The sequence below is a fragment of the Triticum aestivum genome, chromosome 1D (assembly GCF_018294505.1).
Source record: "Triticum aestivum cultivar Chinese Spring chromosome 1D, IWGSC CS RefSeq v2.1, whole genome shotgun sequence".
NCBI classification, from domain to species: Eukaryota; Viridiplantae; Streptophyta; class Magnoliopsida; order Poales; family Poaceae; genus Triticum; species Triticum aestivum.
This window is the reverse complement of record NC_057796.1, coordinates 229,456,785-229,476,508: the sequence shown is the minus strand read 5'-3', so window position 1 is coordinate 229,476,508 and position 19,724 is coordinate 229,456,785. Positions and strand designations below refer to the sequence as shown.

The 19,724-nt window shown below is 44.6% G+C and overlaps 1 protein-coding gene across 6 annotated transcripts; it reads right to left on the bottom strand.

The window, feature by feature from the left end:
• Positions 1-2,921: 2,921 nt before the first annotated feature.
• Positions 2,922-7,525, bottom strand: LOC123181152 (uncharacterized). 6 transcript variants are annotated; one of them, XM_044593394.1, is made up of 7 exons: positions 7,291-7,525; positions 6,578-6,626; positions 5,654-5,828; positions 5,201-5,367; positions 4,479-4,794; positions 3,409-3,575; positions 2,922-3,298 (listed from the first exon to the last, which is right to left on the bottom strand). In XM_044593394.1, exons 2-7 carry the CDS (start codon positions 6,597-6,599, stop codon positions 3,147-3,149), a joined length of 999 nt encoding a protein of 332 aa, XP_044449329.1. In that variant the 5' UTR covers positions 6,600-6,626; positions 7,291-7,525; the 3' UTR covers positions 2,922-3,146. The 6 variants fall into 6 exon arrangements, with proteins under 6 accessions (XP_044449329.1, XP_044449328.1, XP_044449330.1 ...); XM_044593393.1 differs by having other exon boundaries at positions 6,574-6,626; positions 6,763-7,504; XM_044593395.1 differs by having other exon boundaries at positions 6,763-7,502.
• Between the last annotated feature and the right edge of the window lie 12,199 nt (positions 7,526-19,724).

Below are 19,724 nucleotides of genomic sequence, written 5' to 3'. Positions count from 1 at the left end.
CTTGGCAAAGACAGGAGAGCACTGCAGCACGTTGATGTCATTGTGAGTTCCTGGCATACCAAAGAAGGAGTGCCAAATCCAGAGGTCCTGTGTGTCCACCGCCTCAAGTACCACACTGCAACCGCCTTTGGCGCCTTTGTACATCCCCTGCCAAGCAAATGGGCAATTCTTCCATTTCCAATGCATGCAGTCGATGCTTTCAAGCATCCCAGGAAATCCTCTTGCTGCATTATGTGCTAGGATCCGAGCAGTGTCTTCCGCATTGGGTGTTCTCAAGTATTGCGGTCCAAACACTACCACCACTGCCCGACAGAACTTGTAGAAACACTATGCTGGTGGACTCGGCCATGCGCCCATAGTTGTCGAGTGAATCACCGGGAGCTCCGTATGCAAACATCCTCATCGCTGTCGTGCACTTCTGGATCGAGGTGAATCCAAGTTTGCCGGTGCAATCCATCTTGCACTTGAAGTAGTTGTCGAACTCCCGGATGAAATTCACAATCCTGAGGAAGAGCTTTTGGCTCATCCGATAACGGCGCCGAAATGTTTTGTCGTCGTGAAGTGGAGCATCGGCGAAGTAGTCAGAGTAGAGCATGCAGTAGCCTTCGAGACGATGCCGGTCCTTTGCTTTCACCTGCCCCGGCGCCGAGCCACCTCGCCGCGGCTTTTCATTGCTCGTCAGCAGCTGGGCGAGGGCGGCGAGCACCATCAGATGCTCTTCTTCCTGGACGTCGGCCTCAGCTTCCTCCTTCAGTAGCGCGGCGAGCGCTTCCTCATCATCCGAGTCCATCGCCGAGGCAGGCAAATCGCCGAACACCTTGCGCCCGGTGGGCGTGCACCCGCCGCTAAACTGCCCCTCCGCGGCCGGAAACGCCCAGCTGCTGTTCGAGGGGCTGCCGCGGCGAACCTCTGCTATTTTTCCGGCGGGGAATGGCTATCTAGCGGTGAAGGGCGGCGCCGGGATATAGCTAGTGGCGGCCGAGGGCGCGGGGGGTGGAAGGCGAGTCGAGGAAGGAAATCTTGACTTTTCACCTGACGGTGTGGGCCAGCCGCGCTTTTCCCTTGCGCCGGAGCCCCCGATCGCCCCCCAGTGCACCGGGTTCGGCCTGCGGCCGCCGGGCGGAAAAAAGGGCCGAACCGGCGCTTTTCGTCGTTTTGGGGCGCGACTGGGGCGTTTTTTTGACGCTGGCGCCGAAAAAGTGGCCTCGGGGGGCCTGTTGGGGGCGCGGCTGGAGATGCTCTTAGTGCGAGTTTCCAGTCCTTAATCTCGTCTAGGATTTTAGAAACAAGCGTTTGCGCTTCCATTTGCTGCTCCGCTCGATTGAAGACGCGATCATTTCTTTGCTTTCACAATGACCACACCGTGCATATGACAAAGGATTTTGTCCATTGAGACATAAGTTTTGGAGCCTCCTCTAGTTCATCTAGTTCTAGTTGATCCTAGTTGATCTAATTAGAGCTAGATCTAGTTCCTATAATCCTCATAATTAGAAGCCCAGTGTGGTTCTAATCTCCTCCCTCTAATTCTTCGCCGACGATTAGCTCTGGACGACGTAGCACTCCCAGATCGTGAAGACCGTACACTTGCAACCAAGTAGAGAGGTCGTGCTTTCGGTTTTTCATTCGAGAGATTGTTCGAGGGCAGTTCGCGGGATCGTCATCAACGGTTCGAGGGACTCCAAGTACGTTCTACACCGATTCATCTCTTTCCGATACACTCGAGAGTCGGTAACGATCGTTAATCCAAACTTTATATGCACCTTCATATTGTTCCTGGGTGCTCGTAGGGCGATTTTTTTCTATTACGTTTCCCAACACGTCCGCCCAGCCTTGCTTGTGCTAGTCGTTGTGTGTCAAGGCGATCTGTTCGTGGGCGTTTTCTTTTTCTTAAGACGGTTGCGTTTCCCTATAAGTTTGATGTTTTTCACGGCACAAATGACGTTGCGCACACTGGCTTGACCTAGCTTGGAGCCAGTGGGACCTCTAGGCGGGCGTTCTCCAGTTCGATGACGGGCAGCCATAGCTCCGCCAGTGCGTGGTCATCGGCATGGAGTCCGGTGATGGCAGCAAGCAGCGCGGTCCCTAGGTGAGTGGTCCGGAGGTGTGCGACATGCTTGAGCGCTAGCTTTACGACGGCGGTGAGCCTGTCGAGAAAGTTGATGGCGGCTTCCTAGAAGTAGGGAATGAAGCCGGCATTGAAATGGTCTTTCGCCTTGCGAGCCATGAGGTTTTTGTCCTCAGGCGTTTGCCTTATCTTTCCTTTTTGGTTTCCCTCCTTCCTTGATTTCCTTTGTTCCATCTGAGCATTAGGTCGTTGGTTTATGGGTCCGGTTTGTGTGTTGGTTTGGGTGGTCGTCCCTGCAGCTTATTCAGTTGTTGGCCTGCACTCGTTAGAGTTTGCCGGGTACCTTCTGTTTGGATATTTTTGGGTTAGTTGAGTCCAAACTAACCCAAACTAACTCTAACCTATGGATCAAAGGGTATATATATGCAAACATGTTCAGGCAAGCAAGTCCCTCGTGACCCGGCCAATGCCCGCATCAGGCGCACGGGCATGTGGGCGTACCCGATGCACGCGAGCTTAGCAGCTTGGCTCATGAAAATTATTACCCATGAAAAAAATAAAGAAGAAAACAAGAAGTCTACCACCATTTTTTACCAAAGGTCTCTCAACTCATCTTTTCACAAATGGAGAATTTGAGTACAAGCAAAGACTAGTAACTAAGACCTGGTCCGTCGGATCAAAACAAATGGATGGAGTCACGAAGGGCAAATGAAAGAGTGCCTTCGCTCTCAAAATAAAATAAATTATAGAGGCAAAGTGTTTTACATGGAACCATATGACTATATGATTCATCAACTGGGAACATCCATGATGCACAAAAACCAAGCGAGAGATAACATGGTTCACACCGCCATAGTTGCATCATCCATGCATATAGAAGTACTTCCGATGAAATAATTCTGTTCGATACATATATCTAGAAATATATGCGTGAAATCATCTCACTTCTCAAACCCAGCTCATTACTACTAATCATCCCACAAGTTTTTAGTAGTGCTACCACAACATTATCTCAAATATAAGTCTAGTTATAAGTAGGATGTAAGGGCATTATCTCTTCATTAGGCCATGAGATAAACATCTAACTATCATTGGATAAACCAATGATAGTGAGATCTGCCTTCACAACGCAGCTCGATTCTACAACATAGCCTCCCGACGGGTCCTTGAGTTTCTTGAGTTCAAGGAAATTAGCCCATCCCCAGCCGTGTCCACCCGTAAACACCAAGAGACCTGCGATCACCATAAAAGTAAGATGAACTGTAACCATCATGAGGTTACAGACACTAGCTGCTTGAATCACACATATCAGTAGCACTGATACTTGCTAAGGAGAGCTGAACCTGAAGTTCTAGTGAAGTGTATCCCATTCTTTCGGTCCAGGATGGACACAGTCATTACAACCACCTTCTTGGACTCGAGATGGAGCTCATCCGAGGCATCCAGGTATAAGTACAAGCTGAGGCAATCAGTGCTGTACCTTTTACCACAAGGATACATCTGAACATACCTGTTGACAAAAATGGGAAGTGTCACTTCAAATATAATTCAGTACCCGGGAAAATGTATTTGAAGAATGTGGTTAGTTATTGAAATCGGAAAGAAGTTGTGTGCTGAGCTTGGTTGTAGGCAGGTTAACTTTGGACACGACAAGGTGGCATTACAATTGTACAAAAAATCTAAACGAAAAATCAGAACACCTTCGTCCTGGTTTACTAGTCCGCCTCGTGTTTGGGTTCATAATTTGACTATGATTATAACTAATGAATATAACTTATATATAGCAAAATTGGTATCATTGGAAACTACATTCAACTACGAATCCAACAATATAATTTTTGGTGACATGCATTAACATTTTGCTAGTTAAATTTGTGGTCAAACTTTGACCCAAACTACGAGGGGGAATAGTAAACCAGGACGGAGGTAGTACAAGATAATGGAGTACAATCTTAAACAAAAACAATCTGTGAAAATAATCAATGGTGTGTGGCACATACAAGAACGGGTGGTACCAATATATACATGAGAATAAATTTTCTAGCTTTTATTCAACACAGATTTTAGTACTACATTGTTTCGGAATTTTCGGTGTAGCATGATTACAAAAACCTGTTTCTATTGAAACTGAAATGCGCTACCGCATATATATCTATAAATATACCAGAAGTACAGTTCTTTGGTTGTATCAAGCTAAAATGTCCAGTTAGAATATCTGAAGGACCTTGCCTTGAACAAAGATCTGGCCATCGCGAATGCCCATTGGCATAGAACATTAAAAAAGAAGTTCGTAAAGTGGCTAGGTATGGTAAGCTAAAGGATATATGTTTAAGCTAAAATGTTGGGTAACACATGCATACCATTTACATAAATCATTTGAGATGTAACTGTGTAACCGGTAACAGGTGCATACCATTTATGCCCGCCAACTTCAAATGCAGGAGAACGGACAAAGTGATCCAAGTCCAGTTCAAGGAAATTATTCATGTTCCAAGTGTATGTCCCTTTGATGAACCCCTTCTTCTGGACAAAGAGGTTCTGAACTGTGGTAGCCTTCTTCTGAACCACAACAGCCTTCTTTTCAGTAGAAGAGACATCAATTTTTAATATCTCCACACCGAAGACACAGCTATCATCAACTGGAAAAGCAGATGGTTTCAGTAGCTCCTGAAGAGGAATCAAGCAATGCTCCTTGGAGTAGGTATTCTTGAAATGAAAGTTGTAGCTAGCTACAGTTAGGTAAAGGTTAGAATATTAGAGAATGAAGAACTTGTATGCAAGACGCAAATATACCAAATGATATCTAACCAACGTTCACCCTAGTTAAGAAAGCAAGGTAGTGAACTACATCCAAATAATGATAATCAAATTTAAAGAGAAACATGTGTAGTCTGAACATAATAGTCTCAAGTGTGACACATTTCTGAAGGTCTACAAAGAAACTTGACAGCAAAGAAAATACAAAGCGACTTGTTAATGGGAAAATGTTCTATTCGATCATATTTCGATATGTACAGATATTGACTTGTAATGATGCAATCATGGTATTTATATCTCAAACTTTTGACACACAAAGGAGTATTTATATCTCGTAATATGATGTATCTGCTTGAAGAAACACATCCATGAGACTACCTTTGCATCCACAGTACATTCCTTTTGAATGGTTGTATATTGACAACTCGAACACCACATGCACCATGTGACCAGGCACCATGCTTAGTCGGGATGCCACAAGACGAAGAGCAACATATGGTGTTTCCGAACCAGCTTCTTTATGCATTGGACTCACTTCCAGGTTCCTGGTAAATGAAATCATAGAAAGAAACCAAAGTCAGTCTAGAATTCATAACTAAAGTGAGTGCAGTCTAATTTCTTCACTTCATGCACTGTATCAACGTCGGCGTCTGACTGTTTGTTTACGAGATTGTGACTCCTACTTTGATTACATCGATGATCGATCGAAACATCACTGTGAGTTAACGGCATCCTAAATCAATGCCTATATGGATAGCATATAATTACTTTTTCTACTAAAACAAACCAGATGGTATTTTGCAGAGTTCCTTTTGTAATTATGGTGCATACCAGTTATACCCAGAGCAGTGAAAAGTGTCAGATCTTGCTGACTTAGCTCTTGTCTCAAGCAGCGATGAGAAGTCATTAATCCTCCATTCTAAATCTGGAACATGCGTCTTTCCAAAGTCCTGAATCCTCCATTCTGAATCCGGAACAACATGGGCCTTTCGTAGGAGTGCACGAGCTGATATTTGCACAAGACACAAGTGCAATAACTCAAAATTACAAAACAAAGAAAGAGACATCATGCAATGAGAAAATTCATGTGCATGTTGCAGTTCCAAATAAACAGACTACAATATCGACAACTGCAAGAATGAACAATAGCATATAAGTTCCTGCTGGCTGTTTTGCTGGATGCCAGCACTGGCCTTCTTATTCCTTTTCTAATTCCCCAAGCCTCACTCTTTACTGAACCTTTTATTTTCCTACTGCCTAAATGAAATACAGCCCTAGGTTGTCTTTTTGTCAAAAGGCATATAAGTTCTTTATCTTCTGATTAAATTAATCAAAATCTTGAATGCATATAGTTATTCATGTCACCAGTCAGGGCTAGAACAAAGCAAAAGATACTTTTACTTTCTTATAATCCCTCCGTTCCAAAACAAGTGTCGTGGTTTAGTTCGAATTGTAACTAAAACCACGAAACTCATTTTGGAACATAGGGAGTATGTCATTAGTCTGTAGTATTGCTTCTAACCAATAAGACATCAAGACCAGCACTCAAACAGCTTTGTATTTCTAGATAAGGAGAGTGATATACTCAACACATGACTAGCTAGCCATCTTGCTAATTTATCAACATGATGGTAAGGGCAAGCGCTTCTTCAGTTCAGGCCGAGGATCTCATATTCTTACCTTGACTTTTGCCAAGGAATTAATGCTGTAAATTGCATCTAACTTTTAGTTGGTTTAAATAAAATACATACATACATGAACTCTTGCAGTTGCCCATAGATCTGTCCCTTCCTCTTCTCCCCTCCTTTGCAAGTAAGATTAAATCATAGTGCATCTCAGGGAAAGGTAGCACATCATCATATAAAACACTACTGATTAATAAGCACAGTAGGCACAAAAAAATGTAATTATGATGGCATAATGCAGGGTTAAGAACATACAGCATCTTGAGAGGTAGAGCCAATCTTGGTAAAAATAATAATTACCACGGCATGTAAAAACCATTAATCGCCAGAATAAAGGAGAAAAAGAAGTAGGCCGGGGCTCCTCCTCTTTTTCTAAAAAAAAGGAGAAAAAGAAGTAGAAATGCCTATACACAAGCAGATCGATTAAAAAGCTAAGCAATTTACCCCTCGGTCGATTATGCGAAAGAAAGCCAAGAACTTGCAGCGCAAAACCCTGAATCCCTGTTTCGTGAAAAAAAAAATTGAAGTCTTAAAAACCCTCAACTCCAGAAGAAAAAGTGAAGAATATTAGGATGCCAAGCGTGCGATCCGCGTAAAGAAGCGGGATTTGCGACTTCCATGAAGAACACCCTGAATCCTGTTTCATGAAAAGAAAAAAGAAAAACTGGGCCTCTGAAAAACCCTATTCTCCAGAAGAAAAAGTGAAGAACAGTAGGATGCGATTATCCGCGGTAAAGAGACGGGATTTGCGACTTCCATGGAGAAGGCAAGGAAGAGAGAGACCTGGATTTGGGGGCAGACTGAGAGTGCCTCACAATGGATTCCTCGGCGTTCGTCGGGGTCCTGGAGGTGCGAGGGAAGGAAGAGCACTTGCCCGTCACTTTCCTCTCCTGTGTCTCCGTCCGTCCGTCCTCCGTCGCTCCGTTTTCCTCCCCGGCTCTGTTCTCGCTTGTTAAAGGACTCGCCTGCGTGCTAGCTGACTCTGCTAAAGGAGACTGACGCGTTCACTGTTTTTACTTCTCTCTTTTTCTTTGCTCTCTGCTTTACTTCACTCGGCATGGTCTTGTTGATGGGCGATAGCTGCTCTTTTCTTTAAACACTATAAAGGGAAACTGATAGGATCTCAAATTCACATTCGACTTGAATCAGGATGGTGAGATTACACATCCAAACCATCATTCAGCTGAATTAGGCTCACTTTCTTAGTTCATTTGCTTTGATATAGTTTTTCTAGGTACCAAGATAAATAAAAAATAAGTTGTTAGGCCAACTCCAGCGCGGCAAGTTTGGACATGGATTATATCTATTTTTTGTTCGTTTGGATCGGCTAGGCATACTTCAATGTCTGTTTTTGTCCTTCGGCTCGTAGGTCAGCCCAAAGTGGACGGATACTTTTCGCGGACGGACTGATTTCAAAATAAAAAATAGCCAATAGAAGTTCAATTTACATTACATTAATTAAAACTTAAAAATATTAGATAAGAAACATTAAAATAAAAACAGTCGGCGATGGGTGGTGGATCTAGCTAGGTGGCGGCGGCGTCTTTGGTCAGGTCGGCATATATCGGCGCCTCCATCCACGGGGAAGCTGTTTGAAAGGCTGTCAGCGCAGCCGCCTGCTGCGCTGCATTTGGCGCCGCCTGATGAGGATACCTACCAAGGGGTAGGCCCATGATGATCTAATATGACGTAATCCAGGGGGCTTACATGCATAAGGCACCTTGATATCGATCATAACCTTGAGGGCAGAAATTCACTTGGAAGTTATCAACGTACGGCTTCACTCGGATGACACCAACGATCCATCCCACTGAGACTATCATAAATATTTGGACGGAAGAAGCCAAGCAAACACGACAAGGTGTCTGACGCATCGAAGTTGTAGTGGTATGTACCATACCTATAGTAATGTATCCGTTACTCTTTGTATTAATCGGCAATGATGACCAGAACAAAACCCTTGTACCGTAGAAGGGAAGGGGTCACGACGCACTTTATATAACCTGCCCCCTTCCTCGTGGACAAGGGTTCACATTCCTTGTAATTCTCTTTGCTAATTTTCTGAGAGGGCCTGAACCTGCTAAAATCTCTGTCTCACACTTGCTCCTAGCGAGATCCGATGCCATCCCTAGCCCTCTCTCGTACCGTGAGGATCATCCCCACGATAGTTGGCGTCCACCTTGGGGCCGCGCATCTCGAAATTGATGGCGCTAGTGTAATTTTTGTCTTCTTCAACTCCAGGCATGGAGTTTATTCCCGGTGCTGATGTTTTCTTCGGCTCAATCCACTTCGTTGCCGACGATTTGGCGTGGCTACTGGAAGCCCCGCTGGACATTGAATCCTTACTCGTACACGGAGTAGTGCACTTTCGTGCCAGGCTCTGGTGTCCTTCTCCACCAGTCGTTTGTCCCGTATCAGGCGCTGCCACAGTCCCCAGCACGTCGACGTCGCAAGCGCTCGGGCAAGTCCCGCCTTCACCGTTGGACGTGACACGCTGCTTCACGCCAGGCCTCGACTCAACAGGTAGCTATGATCGAGCTCAACGAATCATTTCACGATCTAGTCGCATTCATCCATGAAGATGAGGAAAGTTGTGGAAGCCTTTCGTCTATCGCAGAGGTATTCATAGCCAACGGACCGCTCGGCATGGGCGAGCCGACTGCACTAGAGACGGTGATGGTCAAAACAATAGGAACGATGTGGACGGGAGAGCTGACGGACGCGACGGCGGCGAACCCCATGTTGACGATGAAGTTGTTGCTCCCACTCAGGAGCAGATCACCGAGCTCAACCGAGTGGTAGAACAGATGTTTTTTTCCTCGAATACGCATGAGTGTGTGTGCTATATACTAAAGGAGAAAGGGGGGTGAAGAGCCCCTCCACGTTGATGGTAGAACAGATGTTGCAGACCTCGACTGCAACAGATACCCCAAAAGGACTCAGGCTTGAGGCTGCACACTTGGCCACTTTGGTCAAGAGGTAACTGTTAGAAGAGAGAGAGAGAGAGAGAGAGAGAGAGAGAGAGAGAGAGAGAGAGAGAGAGAGAGAGAGAGGGGGGGGATTGGTGGAATAGTTGATTGTATTGCTTGAGCCTCGTGGGCATATATATAGGAATATAATGACCAACTTGGAGTACAAGACAAGACAGGACAAATCATAGTCTATCTCGTCTTTCCTAATAATCAATATACTCAACATCCCCCCGCAGTCACAACAGTAGCGACGCAAACTGTGAGACTGGAGAAGAATCTGAAGGCAAGCCGACGGACACCCCCCACAGTCGTAACGGTCGATGCATCGCAGAAGTCGTGGCTGGAGTGGCAACCGACGAGGTTGCTCAAGCAAGGCGGTAGCCCTTTGTGCCGTTTGTCGAGGTAGCCGAGAGCATAGGGTGGTGTAGCCGTGATCGAGGTAGCCGTGCGAGGGACACAGTGGTCGATGTTGAGTCAGGGTGGCCGATGTCGAGGTAGTCGCCGTGGACCGGGAAGAAGAGCAGCGGCGGCGGCCTGAGGAGGCGGCGACGGTGATACGTCCATTTTGCATCATGCTTTTATGTTTATACTTATTGCATTATGGGTTGTTATTACACATTATGGAACAATACTTATGCCTTTTCTCTCTTATTTTAGAAGGTTTACATGAAGAGGTAGAATGCCGGCAGCTGGAATTCTGGACCGGAAAGGAGCAAATCTGAGAGACCTATTCTGCACAACTCCAAAAGTCCTGAAAATTTACGGAGAATTATTTTGGAATATATAAGAAATATTGGGCGAAGAAAATACCAGAGGGGACCCACCAGGTGGCCACAAGCCTGGGGGCGCGCCCTACCCCCTGGGCGCGCTCCTAGGGCTTGTGGGCCCCTTGGTAGGTCCCCGGTGTCCATCTTTTGCTATATGAAGGGTTTTTTACTTGGAAAAATCAGAAGGAAGCTTTCGGGGCGAAGCGCCGCCATTTCGAGGCGGAACGTGTGCAGAAGCAATCTAGGGCTCTGGCGGAGCTGTTCTGCCGGGGAAACTTCCCTCCGGGAGGGGGAAATCGAAGCCATCGTCATCACCAATGATCCTCTCATTGAGAGGGGTTCAATCTCCATCAACTTCTTCACCAGCACCATCTCCTCTCAAACCCTAGTTCATCTCTTGTACTCAATCTTTGTCTCAAAACCTCGGATTGATACCTATGGGTTGCTAGTAGTGTTGATTACTCCTTGTAGTTGATACTAGTTGGTTTATTCGATGGAAGATCATATGTTCAGATCCTTAATGATATTCAACACCCCTATGATTATGAACATGAATATGCTTTATGAGTAGCATGTTTGTTCCTGAGGACATGGGAGAAGTCTTGTTATAAGTAATCATGTGAATTTGGTATTTGTTCGATATTTTGATCAGATGTATGTTGTCTTTCCTCTAGTGGTGTTATGTGAACGTTGACTACATGACACTTCACCATGATTTGGGCCTAGAGGAAGGGATTGGGACGTAATAAGTAGATGATGGGTTGCTAGAGTGGCAGACTTAAACCCTAGTTTATGTGTTGCTTCGTAAGGGGCTGATTTGGATCCGCATGTTTCATGCTATGGTTAGAAGATTCATCTTAATTCTTCTTCTATAGTTGCGGATGCTTGCGAGAGGGGTTAATCATAAGTGGGAGGCTTGTCCAAGTAAGGACAACACCCAAGCATCGGTCCACCCACATAACAAATTATCAAAGTAACAAATGCGAAGATGAAAACTAACTTGACAATAATTCCCATGTGTCCTCGGGAGCGCTTTGCTTTATATAAGAGTTCGTCCAGGCTTATCCTTTGCTACAAAAAGGATTGGGCCACCTTGCTGCACCTTAATTACACTTGTTACTTGTTACCCGTTACATATTATCTTATCACAAAACTATCTGTTACCGATAATTTCAGTGCTTGCAGAGAATACCTTGCTGAAAACCGCTTGTCATTTCCTCCTGCTCCTCGTTGGGTTTGATACTCTTACTTATCGAAAGGACTACAATAGATCCCCTATACTTGTGGGTCATCAAGACTCTTTTCTGACGCCATTGCCGGGGAGTGAAGCGTCTTTGATGAGTGGAATCTTGTAAGGAAAAATGTATATTACGTGCTGAAATTTACTCACTTGTTACTATGGAGAACCATCCTTTGAGGGGCTTGTTCGGGGTATCTTCACCTCGACCGGAAGAGCAAATAGTTGCTCCTCAACCTACTGCACCTACTGAAAATATTTATTATGAAATTCCTTCGGGTATGATAGAGAAACTGCTAGCTAATCCTTATGCAGGAGACGGAACACTACATCCTGATATGCATCTAATCTATGTGGATGAAGTTTGTGGATTATTTAAGCTTGCAGGTTTGCCCGAGGATGATGTCAAGGACAAGGTCTTCCCTTTATCTTTGAAGGGAAAGGCATTGACATGGTACAGGCTATGTGATGATATTGGAGCTTGGAACTACAACTGATTGAAATTGAAATTTCATCAGAAGTTTTATCCTATGCAGCTGGTTCATCGTGATCAGAATTGTATATATAACTTTTGGCCTCGTGAAGGAGAAAGTATCGCTCAAGCTTGGGGGAGGCTTAAGTCAATGTTATATTCATGCCCCAATCATGAGCTCTCAAGAGAAATTATTATTCAAAAAATTTATGCTCGGCTTTCTTGTAATGATCAATCCATGCTCGATACTTTTTGTACTGGTTCTTTTATAAAGAAGACTATTGAATTCAAATGGGATTTATTGGAAAGAATTTAACGCAACTCTGAAGATTGGGAGCTCAGCGAAGGTAAGGAGTTAGGTATAAACCTTAAGTTCGATTGTGTTAAATCTTTTATGGGTACCGATGCTTTTCGTGAATTTAGCACTAAATATAGACTTGACTCTGAGATAGTAGCTTCTTTTTGTGAATCATTTGCTACTCATGTTGATCTCCCTAAGGAGAAGTAGTTTAAATATCATCCTCCCATTGAAGTAAAAGTAGTAGAACCTATTAAAGATGAAGAAGAAACTATTACTCCGGTTGTTCCTACTGCTTATATTGAGAAACCACCTTTTCCTGTTAGGATAAAAGAACATGCTAAAGCTTCAGCTATGGTTCGTAAGAGTTATACTAGAACACCTACACCCAGTACTGCAGGATGCTGCTAACGTGACACTACGATCAGAGACCCTTTGACGAAACTGTGTGCGATGCGTTAATCGCAAACGGTGATGTAAAAAACCCGTCAAAAAAGATGCAAAACGTTTGCGATGAATGATACATCAAACACGGTTCATATTTTAGTTGCGTGTGCGATGCGAGGCATACGGTTGATCCATACGAACTGTTTGCGGTGAGACAGAACAACAGAAACGGGTAGCCAGATCAAGGTGTGTGCGATATACGACATACAGTTCGCTCCGATGAACCGTTTGCGATGATCGAGGTGAACACAAATGATTCGGCGTAACAAGATCTGTGTGATACCCAGCAAACATGTCGGTAATCAGAATTGTGTGCGATCATTATAGACAGCCCATATGGTCTTTTTTGTGAATTGTGTGCTCGTCAGGGCACAGAGTTCAACAAACCAACCTGTGGGCGATAATGTAGAAGATCTCTGTTGAATACATATTACTAACCGTCTACGATGAGATTGACAAGATAAACATAGATAACAAATTAATATGAGCGAACAGAAACAGAGATATATACAATATGCTTAATTTAGTCCTTCTTCTTGTTATTGTTGATGGATGGCCCCGCGACATCGTCTTGGCGAGGACGCTTCTTGCCGCTGACCGTTGGCTTTTCATCGCCGCCGCCGTCGTCATCGTCGTTGCTGTCGTCGTCCTCCTCCTCCTCGTTCGACCATTTCTCCTCCTCATCATCGTCGTCCTCTTCTTCGTCCTCCGACGGCTCCTCTTCCGTCTGGTTGTTGTCTGACGACTCCGTAGGCGGTGTCCCTTCCATGACCCGGATATAATCGAGGTCTGGGCTCGACGTAGGACTCATGGAAGACGAGCGGGATGATTCCGATGTTGACCTATCATCGGGCGCCATACTGCTGGCCGAACTGCCGCTCGACATGGCTGCAGTCGTATAAAAACCGCAAGAAAGCGAGATTGCAGAGTGTGTGCAAGTGTGTAGGGCGGCCTGCCGGGGACGATGAAGATGGTGGACACTTAAGCGGGGTATGCAGAGAAGAGGAAATGCCAATTGAAGCGGGGGTTGACGTATTATCTAACCGCTGATATAATCAACCGCAGTTATTCGTACCCTGTCGCTCCAAATTCCCGGGGTTGTGCAAGACTCCTATTGGCTGATTTCTTTTTTCAGGACAAAACAAGGAATGAGTTTTGGGATTATGCACTGGTACTGGTACGAACGGAATAGGACAGTTGGCAAGCAATACATTGAGCTCTTCTTATTGATGAAGCCAGTAATAATCAAACTACAAAGGAAAAGAAAAAAAGACAAAGGAAAATATCTGCACGAATCTTCGCGTAACAACAATGGCATAGGACCTAGATGTGCATTACTTAGAGCACATCTAAATGTGCTTTAGCAATACTGTCAAACAAAACCCCTAATCATCATTGTAAATAGCGCATAGAACATGGCTAATGCGACAACCACAACTACACATGCTAGTTCCTTCTTGTCTCTTGCTTTCATCGGTTGTCTGTGATTGATTCTTTCATGCTTCATCGTACTAATTGTACATTTCAGATCAGCCAGTTTCTTCTTCAGCTTTATGTTATCTTCTGCGAGCTTGGTGATAACACTCGGAGCCCTGCCATGCCATTCTTCATCCAGTCAGTTAACAAAGGCACAAGCCTCATATCCCCGCCAATGTTAAATAGTATTCAGGATGAGCGGTGGCATTAACTCAAGTAAAATGATGAACTTAGCACTAACCTCTAAGGGGCAACTAAGAAACCGCCTGCCAATGTCGAATTCCTCCGTGCATACACGTCGAGCGGGAGTGTGCCCGTGCACACAACTCAGCTTTTGGTACTTCTCGATGGCGCAAAACTCAGAGTTGAACTCGTGTTGCGGGGGTCTAGAGTCATGGTCCGGAGCCGGCGGCATATCGCTTTCCTGGTGGGGCGGGGTCGTTCAGGACAGATTCAGCAAGGAGCTACTTTGGACATGCTAAAAAAGGTCGGGATAGATTGGAACCTGACAGGACGATTCAGATCCATAGTACACCTGCCTTCTGGTGACCTTAGGCAAGTGCTCGGCGGCGACCGCCGTCGTGGCGGCGCTGCCGAGAGTGGCGATATGAGCAGGAGCAGCCACACCGAAACCATCAGCACCACTTGTAACATCCCAAAATTCTAAATTTTGGAATGTTATATTAAATAAATAGTTTTGTTGATTGCTTGATTGTGGTGTGGTTGCTTGTGTGAAATTGAGTGTAATTCGAAACTTTTTGAAAGTTAAATGAGAGGGAATAAAAGGACTTTCCCAAACTTTAATTTTTGCATTTCTGATATCCATGAATTCAAATTCTTCTCAAATACAAAACCCTAGAGAGAAGATGACATGACTTCTTCCATTATAAATAAAAAGGGGTTTGAAAAGATTTGAATTCCATTAGGAACTATTTCAAATTCAAAAACTTTAAGCAACTCAATGATTTTCATGAGAGAAGATAAAATGACTTCTTCAAAACATATGAAATATGAGTTGGAAGTTTCAAAGAATTCAAATTTAAAGTCCCTTTGAAAGTATTTTCAATTTGGAGTTATTTGATTTTTGTTCAAATTATTTTTCTCTAAAAATAAAATATATGGAAAATAGGGTGAAATGATTCACTACAGTAGAAAAATGGAGAAAAATGAGTTTGAAATTATTTTGGTATTTTTAAAATATTTTATTGGGTTTTTAAATAAACCAACCGCATTGTTTGCTTTATTTAAATTTTTTTGGATTTTATTTGACGCTAAAAAAATGTTCATATTGTAGAAAATATTTTCTGAAAATTTTGATATATAATATGCCTATGTTAAGTTTTATTTTATTTGGTTTTTATTTTATTTTTGTCGTGTCTGTTTAAAAAAAAGTTCCTTTCGGACCGAGCTGGGCCAAAGGCCCAGCCGGCCCGCACCGCCGCCGCCTTCCCCGCACGCGCCGCCGTGGCCGAGCCGAAGTCCGGCTCCGACTCCGACGCCGCCTTACCCCCTCCCCCAAGCCGGCTCTCGCCCCCTCCTTAAATAGCCACCGCCGCCCCCTTCTCTCCTCAAGCCGCCCAAGCCGCCACGTTGCCGCCGCCGAACGCCGCCGCCGCGCCGCCCACGCCGCACCACCGCCCGCACCGCTCCCTGCCACTGCTCGTCGTCGCCTCTGCTGCCGCTCCCAAGCCGCGCCGCGCCGCCGCACTCCGCCCCCGCCGCTCGCATCGCCGCCCCGCGCCGCATCGCCCCGCCTCGCTGACGCCGTCGCCCCGCAAGCCGTCGCCGCCGCCGGAGTCGCCGCTGTCGTCCGCCTCGCCGCCATCAAAGTCCGCCGCCACCGGTAGCCCCGTCCCCTCTCGACCGTTGGATCTCGATCCGACGGGTTAGATCATGATCTGTTTTTCTTTTTGAACCCTTTTTTATTTAGCGAAGGATTCATCCGTTAGCCTAGGCAGTGAACGATTCCATTCGTTAGTCTCCCATAGCAAACGTTCGTTCGGTAGAATTTTTCTTTTTCTTTTAATTTTATGCCAGGGACCCGTTTGTGAATATTCGCAGATTAGCCCCTGAACTTCAAACCTTCGCTACTTTTCACTCATTTATCCAAATCCAATGAAACCAACGCCCACTTCTTCGTTATGATCCCCTCTATCCAGATAACCAACTTGAACATGTTTTTGAAAGTTTAAAATTTGGTTTGAAATAGTTTTGAATTTGAATTTCTTTTGTTCATAACTCGAGTTTTATAACTCCGATTTAATTGATTCTTTTTGCTAATTGAAGCTCTTGACTTAAACTTTCTGATAAGACCAAATCCACCTAATTTGGTATTGTTAGAAATTGTTTTTTGTTGCAAGAGTTAATTGCTTGTTTTCGAAGTTTTCCGAGATCTTTTCTTCGATTCTTTTGCATGATTGCTTATGTGTGGTTAGTATTCCTTGCTCACGATAGATTGACCGGAGTGTGACGAGTAGAACTATCAGGAGTTATGAGTGTGAATCATCTTCATCAATAGTACAAGGCAAGTCCACACTTTGATCATATCCCTTTATTACCCAGTTTTTATGCATTAGTTTCAACCCTCAAACATTGCATGAGTAGGTTTGATAACATGTGGGTATTGGGAAGTAGTTGATGAGGTAGGAACCTATTGTCCTTCATTTAACCTTGGGTTTATACGTTATGCTCATACTGCTTTGCTATGCTCGTAGACGTGGATTGGTATGTGATATTCATGAAAGATGTGAGAGTTATATTTAACTAAGGGAAACTTAAGGTGGCTACTTTAATACACATCTGGGTGGATTGGTTGGGGCACCCTGGGGATACCAGTGGCTTGCCCGGGCACCTGGGGAATCCAATGTTGTCCTAGGAGATCCAGAGGTATCCGTGTGACCATCCTATGGTTTGCCACCCAGGCTCAAAGGGATCATAAGATTATTCATGCTAGAAACTTCCGTGTGCAGCCACAAGCCATTATGGGCTCTGGCATAGTTGAGTAAGTTGTGGGAATACTTTCCATGATGGGCTAGCAGATGTAGGGGATTGTAGGTGTACCGGCCTATCTATCGATTAAGGGGACCTCTTCAGAAAGACTGTGTCTCGGTCATCCGCTTCTCAAACATCATGCAGTGCGAGAAATACAACGGAGGAGACCGAGTCTTGTGGGGAAAAGTGCGCAAACCTCTGTAGAGTGTACAAACTAATCATGATTAGCCGTGTCCCCGGTTATGGACATCTTGAGTATCTGGTACTTGAATTATTGATTTGATCTCATCACTCTATTTAATGGAATTGTTGGGTTATTAATGATTTGGGAATTGAGTTGGGGTTACCTTCTCAATTAATGGCATAAATTTGGTAGTTAAATAAAATCTATTCCTTCGATGTAGAGAAAAAATAGCTGTATGCAAAATTAAACTTTGAGCCTCCACCAGCCAAATATGCATGTAGTGATAGCCATTATTGAGCATTGCTTTACAGTGTGAAATTGCCAGTACATTCAATGTACTGACCTATATGGCTGCAACGCCTCATGTTGCAGGAATCTTACAACGAGTAAGTGATACGTTAGGGTTACGATGTCTACACTCAACTTTGCCGTTGGCGTTGATGGGAATCCACAACTTTGTTGTTACTTCCGCTATTTGGATTGAGGTAATAGTATTTACATTACTTTATACATGTGATTTACCTCTGTTATAAATCCCTGAGTACTGTGTGTGTCAGCGTACCGATCCAGGGATGGCACTTAAGCATAGATACTTGATCCATTTGGGTCGGATCGCTACAACACTCGTCTGCATTCCCCTAATGTCAGCGCTACGCGAGGGAATTTGCAGGCTATCTAGGTATTTGGGGGAAATGGGGAAACTATGGGGATAAGCTAATGGTTGGGAACTACTTATGGCACTATATGTTGTATACGACACACGGTTTATATATGTCATTTGTGTTAGGTATTACAACTTCACACACGATTTCCGCACCATACCGTGTGAGAAGACAACGTAGGTGAGACACGGTTGTTGTTACATAACCGTATGTGACCCTGTACATATAATTGAGTTATAGTGATACCGTGTAAACAGCAGCTCTGCGGATATCCATCAAAAAATAAAACAGCCGCTCTGCAGATAGATATGGCGGCGGCGGCCTAGGCAGCGGCTACCGGATAAGAGGTCAATCCTCGGTCGATGGGCGATGGCGGAGTCATAGGAGGTCAATCCTCGGTCTGCGACGGGAGGTAGGAGGAGCTCAACCATCAAGGTCGGCGGCGGCATGATTAGAGCACATCCATCGCGATCGATGGCGGGATAGTGGACGTCGAACTTCAGGCGGCAACCGCACTAAGCTTTGCTCCTCGACCCTGCTGTCTCGGCGTTCCACTGCATCGCGCTTCTCTGTCTGCTGGGTGGAGGTCGCCGCACAGCTAATTAATTAAGGTATTCTTTTCTTGAGTGTCTTAATTAAGGTATTCAATTCCTAAGGGTAGTGATGTAGTACTCTGCGTGTAAATCGACTGGCCATTAATTTTTGTCATTGCACGTCTGGATAACAATATGGAGCACCCTCAGTAATTATGAAAATAAAACCTTGTGATTTATGCATGCATCTTTGGGCATCAGTTATTCCGTGTAGTAATGTTGTTCTTTTGTTTTTAGTTACCATTCGTGTGGTGCAGATGGAACGATCTCAATGGATGAAGAATCGGAGAACCATAGATTTTATCATTGGCGTGACAGAGTTCATGAATTTGGCTAAAAGTACAAAGAGGAGAATTGGTGATGCGGATTAGATCATGTGTCCATGTACTCATTGTGCCAATACAGAGTCACGTCAAGTTGGGGATGTCCATTGGCACTTACTCTCTCTGGGATTCATGGATGGATATACACGTTGGACCACACACGGTGAAGAGCAGGTCATGGATGAATATACCTAGGGCTGCGAGATGCCAAACCTCGGTCAGTGTCACATGGATGTTGAATCTAACATCGGGGTAGAGGCATCAAGCTAGCAATGGAACACCGAAAGCCGAAATGCCCACTGGAAAAACCAAGACATCGACGCAGATGACAACGATCTTGATATGCCAGATTTTGCTGCTACAATTGCAGATTTCAAGGGCCCAAAAACGGATATGATTGGGTACAAGGATCTGCCAACCATTGATGCGGACTCCAAGAAAGAATTGTATCCAGGTTGCAAAAAGAAATATTCCAAGTTGAGTGCCACCCTGGCGCTTCTCAGATTTAAAGCAACAAACGGTCTATCAAACAAGGGCTTCACAGAGATGTTAGGTCTTTTCAAAGAAATTCTTCTGGAAGATAATGTTCTCCCCAGAAGCATGAATGAAGCGAAGAAAATTGTTTGCCCATTGGAACTTGAAGTACAGAAGATACACGCTTGTGTGAATGATTGTATATTGTACCGTGGTGAGTACAAAGATTTGGGTGCATGTCCCACATGTAAGTAGGCACGATACAAGCGCATGAGAGCAAAGGACAAGTACAAATTGGACGACGAGATCAAGATAGGAATC

Bases quoted from the DNA above. Each gene is read 5' to 3' on its own strand.
- LOC123181152 (XM_044593390.1), bottom strand. From the start codon at position 6,767: ATGCTGTATGTTCTTAACCCTGCATTATGCCATCATAATTACATTTTT. The intron at 5,829-6,577 runs GTATGTATGTAT...TGCAAATATCAG, and splicing joins GGGCAACTGCAAGAGTTCAT to CTCGTGCACTCCTACGAAAG. The intron at 3,299-3,408 runs GTTCAGCTCTCC...TGGTGATCGCAG, and splicing joins ACACTTCACTAGAACTTCAG to GTCTCTTGGTGTTTACGGGT.